Source organism: Neopsephotus bourkii, unplaced genomic scaffold, assembly GCF_033783945.1.
Source record: "Neopsephotus bourkii isolate Nb327-2 ecotype Australia unplaced genomic scaffold, CSIRO-AGI_Nbou_v1 NB_1765, whole genome shotgun sequence".
Classification (NCBI taxonomy): Eukaryota; Metazoa; Chordata; class Aves; order Psittaciformes; family Psittacidae; genus Neopsephotus; species Neopsephotus bourkii.
In genome coordinates, this window is record NW_026902239.1 from 2,282,157 (window position 1) to 2,291,590 (window position 9,434).

The 9,434-nt window shown below is 39.0% G+C and overlaps 1 protein-coding gene across 1 annotated transcript; it reads right to left on the minus strand.

Moving 5' to 3' along the window:
• Positions 1 to 2,359: 2,359 nt before the first annotated feature.
• On the minus strand, positions 2,360 to 4,669 carry GJE1 (gap junction protein epsilon 1). The gene is given in 5 exon segments (XM_061378456.1): positions 2,360 to 2,952; positions 2,955 to 3,140; positions 3,516 to 3,567; positions 3,569 to 3,696; positions 4,520 to 4,669. Coding segments are annotated over 5 exon segments (744 nt in total). The 3' UTR covers positions 2,360 to 2,724.
• Positions 4,670 to 9,434: the final 4,765 nt, after the last annotated feature.

Here is a 9,434-nt window from a genome sequence, read left to right on the forward strand (position 1 = left end):
GAAAACAAATGGCAAATACAGGAAAGGGAAGTCTTGACAGCCATGGGGAAGTGGTTTCTTTATGTGGGCATAAATCTCCATTAACGTGTTCCAGAAACTACTGATAGAATCAGTCACAGAAAAGCATTTGCACACAAAAGGCAATAATAATGCACATTCTGGTTTTAAATGTAAAACTGAAACTGAGGAATTTGACAGTTTTAATTTCACAGGATATTCAAGAAAAAATCTACATTGTGTCTCACTTGGAAAAAAATGTACTCATGTTTTAATATATTCCAGATTTTGACCACCAACGGAGAGAGTATGGTGGTGGGTCATCCAGCTCCTAGAGCCTCCCCAGATAGTCCTGTGCCAGTCGTGGCTCTGCAAGGCTCTTGATGCTGACAGGGAAGTACCCTGAGGTACTAAGGGTTCTGGACTTCTCTGACCTTTCCAAAGGGTTTTGGAATCTATAGAACAACAAGCAATGGAAATATTAAGCGCCAGGGAAAATACTGACAAGGTTGTAATGAAGTTACTTTATTATTTTACAAGCATCTGATGAAGTGTGATTTGAGTACAGTTGGTCATGACTATACCTAGCACATGGAAGTAAATTATTCTTTCTAGTAGTTGTATATATTTTGTATTTTATTTATAAATAAAAATGTGTTTTAGCTGAGTTTTCAAGTTTAAATTGCAAAGAATAATTCCAGATGGATACCGGTGTACAGAACAAAGAATTAAACATGTATTGACCAAAGAACACAGCATATTATGTAAACAAGAAGTTACCACAGTGATTCTTACTCAATTTGTAGTGCTTGCAGGTATCATAACTAGTTTAGTATTGTACAAATCTGTGTTGACTTGACATGCATTTAAAACAACATCTAATTTGTTTCCATATGGGAAAAATAACATAATGCTTTAGTATAACAAATGTATTGAAATTTATAATTTTGTTCTTGATCAGCATATTAAAAAAATCACGCATCTAGTTGTAATGCACTTTGAATCAGATGGCCCACAATCAATCAAGTCCAAGACACCTAAATCATGCAATTGTGTAACAAGGACTACTTCTGTGGGTTTATGAGTATTACATGGCTGTTGTAACCCAGCCTTGTTTGGGGCTGTTTAACTAACAGTAGAGCTGACAGATTTTGTAGTAATTTTTTTTCCAGAATTTCACAAATATTCCGGAAAGGACACAAACACTGTGACCAGGCTGTCAACTTCTGCTTTCATACTGAATGTTTTCACATAAGTTAAGCTTAATTCAAGAAGCAAAGATGTTCTTCCCTTCAGTGTTACAGGCGTCAAACTGTGTCCAATTCCTTTTGGACAATTCCTTTTTACTTTGCTGGTTCCTGGGTCGCTGTTAAATAGTGATGAGCCTGAGTCCCCTGTTTCAACTGAGATTCAGAACAGAAGTTGTTCAATTTAGTAGCCATATAAAACATTTAAGCCACACCACCATAGAAAATTATGAAAAAGCAAGAGGAAGAAACCTCCAATTTATTTTTTTCCATAAATTGAGGGTGTTTGGAGATGGAAAATAGCTAGTTGTTATGATTGCTATTTGTGCATATTTTATACAGGAAACTACCTCCTCCACTTCTGAAATACTTTTTTTTTTTTTTCCATTACCTCACATCAGCACAGGGAATGAAATCACTTCTAAGTTTAATATGTCTGTTAGTCCTTAAGAAGAAAGTGTTGCACACAAAAACATCTGATACATATATAAAGTTCAAGACCTAACCTATCCAGATGCACTTATTGCATGGAATAATTCTCATATGCAGACTTATTTTTAACTGCTATTCTACCAGCTTTAGTCAGAGCAATAGAAAGTTAGATGTGACACACAGACCAAAAAATTCTGTTGGCCCAATTCTGCAGTCACACACAAGCAAAACTTACTGAAGTTGAGGCTTGACTGGACCCAAAAAAGGCTTTTCTCTGAGATTTTCTTTTGATGCTTCTAAGCCTCTTATGCAAAACTAAGTTATAAAGCCCTTTTACTCCTTCAAATGTGATCATACAAAACTGGCAGAAGTCTTCTGCATCAGAAGCTAAAACATAAGGCAGGTAAGGCATTCCAGTCAGAACAAAGAATACCATGCTAGTCTTTCACTTTTAATAGGAGATTCACATCTAGGAGGTGACACTAGCTAGACTGCCACAGAGTAAGCTGATATTGATAAATATGTTGTCACCACAGCTTGGGCAGGAGTCTCTGCCTTGGGGTCTGAGATGCAGGTTGCACCAGTGGCACTGCTTGGGAAAATGTTTGGATGCTTTCTGCTACTAAGTTTATCCACAGTTACTGCTTAGTTCTCTAGCCATAAGAACATGTGAGAAATTGAAAATAGTTTTACCTGGAGGGTCAATAACATGATTAACTCCAATTGCACGTGTTTCAGAAAGCTGTGACTAGAAAAACGCTTATAAATAACCTCCTCTTCATACACAGACACCCCTCTGGGGTCAAACTATTAAATGTGGCAGGTCATGAAAACATGTTACTCTCATCTTTTTGACTTTGGTTTGACGTGGAAACAAAGTTGATTTTCATAATGTGGTAGTTTTTAGATGAGGATAAGTGTCAGATAACTACTCAAGCAGTAATAATGACTAGGGTTCTCTTCTGCAACACTGCATAGAAGACAGGAGATGGTTTTTGTTATAAAACTGCAGGTGAACAAGTTGGTAAATGACTGGGAGTGATTGACATCAGAGAGTTCTTGACAAACCTAGCCTTTTACATGAGATCTTAAAAATTTTGGCAACAAAAACCACTGTAATCACAGTAAATGTGTACATTGCAATAAGAAAAATGGTCTTTGCAAAGTGTTTTGGTCCCCCATACTGAGTAATGTTGAACTTTTTTTCAAGTGCTCCCACATTATGCAGGTAGATTGCATTCTCTTTGAAACCAAAGAGCTGAATTTGAAGCCAAAGCCACAGACAGCTTCAAGGATAATCCTTGAGAAAGCACAGAAGATACAAAAACCAGTGTAGAATGACTTTTGGTAGATATCTTCCTGTTTGATGGTCTTGCATGCAGCATGAAGGTGAAAAGCGGCTCCAGGTACCAGTACAATCATCAGTTCTTACACCCTGAATACCTAAAATATGGCAGAAAAGTAGTTGCCAGATCATATGCAACTGCATCAGGACAGCTAAAATGTGCACGTTAGAACATTTTGCAACTCTGTTTTTAATATATGTCATAAGTATAAATGGATGACAATAAATGTAAAAATCAGTCCTATCTTTTAATTTGAAAATTTCAGTTGTTTTCTGAAACGCGAGGATTGTTGCTATGAAGGGTAGACAGCACAGCTCCCTATTTAGTCACAGATGAAAGTTTATTAGAAGAAAAATGAAAAAGCTAAGTGATAATTAATTAACCCAGTCAGTTACTACTTCATTAATGTAACAATTATGTTTAATTTTTGCAGTTTATTTTCTTAACATTGGATTTCTAGAATAAAAAAAAAAAAGAAAAAAAAGAAGAGGATTATCTCAAGAGTTATAGGCCTGAGCTAGTAACCTAAAAGATTAACCTGTCTTGTCTCGGTTACAGCTGAAATGCAAGGCCTCATTTCCATGAACAGCAAAGCCCCAAATGCCAAGGAGTAACATATAAACTGAACCAAAGAAAAGAGTGTGGAATTGGCCAATTACCATTGGTGGCCTGAACTGAAAATCACAGGGTTATTCAACATGAAAACAAAACTGAACAATGTTATTGTTGGAGGCCTACTTGCTCTTTTTCATTAACCAAAATGTTTATTTTATTCTACCTGTTTTAATAGGAGTTTGCCTCTGAAGGCTGCAGTAGTTTTCTAAACAAAATAATGGCTTAGAACACTATCATTGCTATTAATTTTTGATAAATATTTATTTGACTGGCACTTACAGTTGATTTGTTTCACTGTCTCTGTATTCTGCTGTTGCAGAATGCACCAGACAGAGCTGGATGCCTTGACCAAAAGTCCATTTGTTTTGCTGTTGTATTCATTTATTGATTTATTTATTGTCAGACAATGGCAGTGCCATTATCAAATCTAATGATACTTATTCTTGCAAATTAACTTTTGACTTCCCTGAACGGGCATTTCTAGCACCCAGGAAGGGTGCTTTTTTTTTCTTTCAGTGGGCCTTGTATCAGAAACATTGCAGGAAGGCATCAGCCTACTCACAACCCCCTCCATCCTGTGCTTTGGGTCATGTCACCTGGCCCTAAGGCAGGGAGCCGGCACAGCAGAAGTGGGGCCTGCCAGTGCTGGAGGCTTGTATAGAATCATAGAATCAACAAGATTGGGAAAAGACCTTTAAGGTCATCAAGTCCAACCATTACCCCAGAACTGCCAAAAGCGCCACCAAACCAAGCCACCAAGGGTCCCATCCACAAGGGTAATCCCCAGCCAGCACCTCCATCAGTGCTGGCCACCACTGCCATGCCATTGCCGGGTTCTCCTTTGCCCCTGACCTGCTGCCTTACACCAGCCTTTCACCCCACTTTGGGGTACCCACTGTACAGCACATCACCCCAGCCTGGTTCCCTGCTGTCTCTTTCCCACTCCTGGTCCCAGTTCCAGAGAGCTGGGGCTCCACCAACCAGGGCATAGCGCCAGCTTCCTGTCCTGCTGACAGGTTCAATTTTCACCATCTACAGTTTAATAATTTATTTTAACTAAGTCACATAAAGAGTAAGTATGCAACCAAACTCGGAAGCTGTAAGTCCAAGATTCTGAATTCAAAGAAACAGCAGCAATAGAATTAAATAATATTAACCACTCTGGTACTGCTACAAATAACTTAATGGCAATGATTGCTATTAATAACTTGCCAGAATACTCCATATGCACAGTTGAAAGAAGAGCTACACATGCAAGCTCATGCATGTGCCTGATGATCCGGCTGGTAAACACCCACAGGAAAGTTGTGCTCCAACATGTTCATTGGAACCTAGTGGTTGGAACTCATAAGACACTCTTCCTTATAACTGCAGTGTGACTTCAAGCTGGTGTAACAAGTATTGCCTCCTCTGTGATGTATGCTCATAGGCATGGTGTCCTGGGTTTAGCAGTAGCAGTCAAACATGGGAAGAAGGGAAGAGATGGGAATTGAGGTTCATTTTATGTGTTGATTTAGCTGCTGTGGCTCTAAAAGGTACCACAGTGATTGTATTGCTGGCATGGTTAGAATAACTGTTGTTACACATTGGAACACCCTTTGTAAGGGAGCCTTACATCTAAGGGGATGCTGCATCTGCTGAAGCAGCTAGATTATAAAGAAGGCGGAAAGTGCTTCAGTAAGTGTCTGTTATTTAGTACAGCTCACTTTTCAGGTAGTTGATTAATGTCTATTTATTTCCTGGAGTACTGCAAAAGGTGCTGTGTTAGTAGCACTGAGGCTGGGTTTCTAAACTTTTTTTGATGCGATTTCTCCACTGCTTAGAGAAAATGCTGAGGTTTGTATGTATTGAATGAACTAAAAGCAGTAATATCTCAGTCATACGTGTTCTGCAAGAAAATGCTGTCATTCTCAGGATGTGTGACTAACCTTCACAAAAATGCAATAATTGTGATCACAGTGAATTGTTTTCATTCTTGTCATAATACATATGGAGCTTAGGTATCATCCAGAAGCAATTTTTAATGCTCCTACAATACTATGAAACTACTAAATTAGCTCAGTATGCTTGACAGATATTTAGTAGCAGTAATATATGAATAATTTAATTCTTCTAAAATGTGAATTGCTATTGAAAACCTACCATTGAATGTACTTCAGTAATACTTGCATTTGTATTTCCTGTGGTCTCTTTAAGCAGAAATGTTTAAAAAGGCAATATTGTGAAAACTGAATAACTCCTAGTTTCTAACCTGAGATAGGTATTTTAGTGCTATTTATTATGCTTGGTATAGTATAGATTATTTTCACATTAATTGATGAACATGTACCTACAATAATCAGTAGGTTGGTCAGGAAGCCTTTGATTTTACTATAGATAGAAACAGTAATTATGAACACACTCTAGATAAAAAAGCTGCACTATACAAATGCTACTATATGTTTTTATTGTTAGGCGGGGATAATATAATTACTTAGCTGACAGGATTATCTAATCTAAATCAAATAATTCACTGTATGACCTCAGTAACATTATGGAAACTTTAATTTCTGTCCTGTGGTAAAAATGCTAAAATAAGAGTTAGCGGGCAATGCTCTGCTTTAGTTCTGGGAATGCATGAGGAATACAGATGCATTGAAATAAGAAATGAATTCTGGTGACGTTGTCAGATAAACCCAGTACGAACCCCATGGGTGTCTGCGCTCAAACCCTGAATGTGATGAATGGGCCCACAATAAAACTGTGGGTTTCTTTGAAGTGGCTCAATATAGGTCATGTGAGCTGAAGCACAAGAATCCCATTATCTTTGCACTAGAAGGAACAAATAGCACTGTTTTTCTTTTGTCATATGTGTTCGATAATGTGCTTCATGGCACCACATAAGGGGATAACTTGAGATGGGAACAGAGTAAGCTGGCATTGTGCAGTCCTTTTGAATGCAGCCTGCTGAGGCAACTCAGGCTGTTCCTTGGGACTTTTTTGACTGCTTTGAATCTGCAGAAGCAGCTGTCTGATAGTTGTCTGACATGGACAAATGGGATGGAACTGTTGATATCACACTTATTTCAAAGTGAGTCCTAAACCTGGCTTTCGCTCAAAATTGTAAGTCATCAGTGTGCTCATTAAACTTTTAGTGAGTTGAAGCCCTACTATATAATCAGAGCTAAACAAATTTAAACTAAATGCATGCATAAGGATGCAGTTGTGCTTTGAGGGATGAACTGAATGTCTAATGTTATGCACCCAGTTCATTGCTTTATTAATGTGGTTAAATATAATGGCACCAGTTATTCTTGGGTCATGAAAAAACGGCACCATGAAAATGGCACAGAATGAAATGGCAGGAAAAATAAACTGGTATCAGCAAGATAAGTTTTTGTCTGCCCAAAGAGACCTTGCAGAGAGCAGCCTTTTCTGCCAGCTTTCCAGATTTGCCTGGAAGCACCTGAATTTCCATTTTGGTTTGCAGAATTCCCCATGCTGAAACTTAGGCCCATTGGAGGCCGCCACACAGTAGTCTCCAGTGCAATTTGGACCTGAAGTGGGGGTTGTCTCACCTTCAGCTAAGGTGGGAGGCTTAGGAGGCAGATAACTTCCTCAGGTCCTTCTGCCTGCCTTCTGGCTTAGGTTTAGCATGAAGAGTAGTGAGCAGGATGCAAAGCCTGGAAGTTGGGAACCTGGGCTTGTTGCACAAGAATATGTGCTCAGCCATGGCACTCAGTCTGGGGAGATGTGTATCATACATAAAGCTTCTTCCTGACTTTTTATTTCTTTATTGATGCAAAATCTGTTTCATCTAAAAAGCGTATTTTGAAAAATTATGAAATAGGCATGATGAATCACTCTAGCATTCTTTTGTACAGTCACCATGTCCAGTCACTCAGACTTAACAAAGAGGAATTTCCATACAGGTGTTTATTGCAGATTTTCCAGGCCCAGGAAATCATAAACTACTGCTTGCAGCCCAGTGCTCCAAAGACAGAGTACTGCTGTCAGGCACAGCTGAGATCTGACCACAGAGTGTAGCTACCTCTTCTGTTCCCTGGAGCCTTGAGGTGGAAAGGACTGCAAGGCAAACATCTGACATATTTTTTTTTTATTAGCTGCTTCTTAGAGCTCATCCAGGTACAGCCATAATTAACTTTCAGTGTTATTTTACTAGAAAAGAGTCAGAGTTTTGATGTTGAGATATCTAACCTGGGAGCTTAAGGTCTGGCCTTAGAGATACGTCCTTAGAAGCTGAACATTTTCCTCCTTGTAGGCTCCACAATATGGAGTGTTTTATACCCACGTAGAGAGCCCTTGTCTCCAGACCCTCCTTTCTCCAATTCTGCCTACTTTTCTCAGCTGCTTCTTGGACCCACTTTCAGCCACCCACATACTAGCAGCAGCAAACCTTATTACATGTTCTGAAACCTGGTGATGGGGCAGTGATATGTTTCTGTACTTTGTCCTTTTAATTGAGCCCCTGACACAAGAAGCTGAAAGGTAGTGGAAGTCTCTTCCAAAAAAACCCAACAAAACAACTCTCTACAAAATTAAGGAAATTTGGATTCAAGTAACAAGAAAGAAGACATGACTTACTTTAGGTTATTGTACATTTGACTGTCTGGGAAAAGTCACTGCTGCAATGTATATCCACTTTTTCCAGCTGTATCTGCTGGTTTAATGCATGATACTACACAAATTTCTCTAAGGTTTGGTTCCTGATGCTCAAATACTATTTGCTCCTTGTCTGTTGCTTTATTTCTTTTTAAATCATGACTGATGAACAGGTCTTTAAAAATGATCACTACCAAGGTTGCATTTGAACACAGTTCTCATTTAGTTTGCAAGCACTCATGTATAATTAAAGACTACTTATTATAGGTAGTTTTTGTGGCGGATATGCTTTTCTTTTCATGGGACTACACCAAGTTTGTTGTGATGTGCAAATCTGCACCTAGCCCTGGAGTTACCAAGCACCTTGAGCTGAACACACACATGAAAGAAGCCTTTCTCCCTTTTCAGAAGCAGTTCTCGGTAGAGGGCGTTTGTGAGATGCATGAAGTTCCTCATTTCTGCACGTACTGATTTTGCATCCCTGCGTCTGGGAATTACTGATGAAGCAGATTTGCTTCCCATGTTTCCAGGTTGTTGCAGTGCCTGGACTGTGGTGTTGCACTCACAGATATGCTCTATCTGTGCGGGCTGATTTCAGCCTGTGCATAGTTTCTTTCCCACTGCCAATAGTTACCCATGATACTCTTCATTGCTTGTGTGCCAAGTACTATGTCACAGCTGGAGGGTGTGATTGTGTCTAGACTGTAATCTGAAATAACATCCAAAGAAATGGCTGGATTCTTTTGTTTGAAAAGAGAATGATGAACAGTTTGTACATGGGACTCTGAATTCCAGCTGGTTTGTCTCGTGTTCTATGGATCTTTCCCTCTCCTTTTTGCCTCTGCAGGAAATTATATTCATGCTGTTTAAGTATGTTCCCTTGTCTTTACACAGACATCTGTTGAATGGCATTAGAAGCATAATCTAACTTTCTGTTTCCTTTGAGCTGGAGAAACTCACAGTCTCCAGAGCTTATTTCCTTGCTGATCAGAGTTTTGAAAATAGGAAGTAGATAAAATCAAGTACTAGTAAAAATCAGAAACATAAATTCCCACTGAATATGTTCCTAATTCCTCAACCTTAGGAATTCCATCTTGTGGACTAAAGGACAAGTGAAACTGACTAGTATAGAGAAATTCTCCTGGAGGGCAGCAGTAGGAGCAGTGGTGATGTGCAAAAAAAAAAAAAGCCAGGG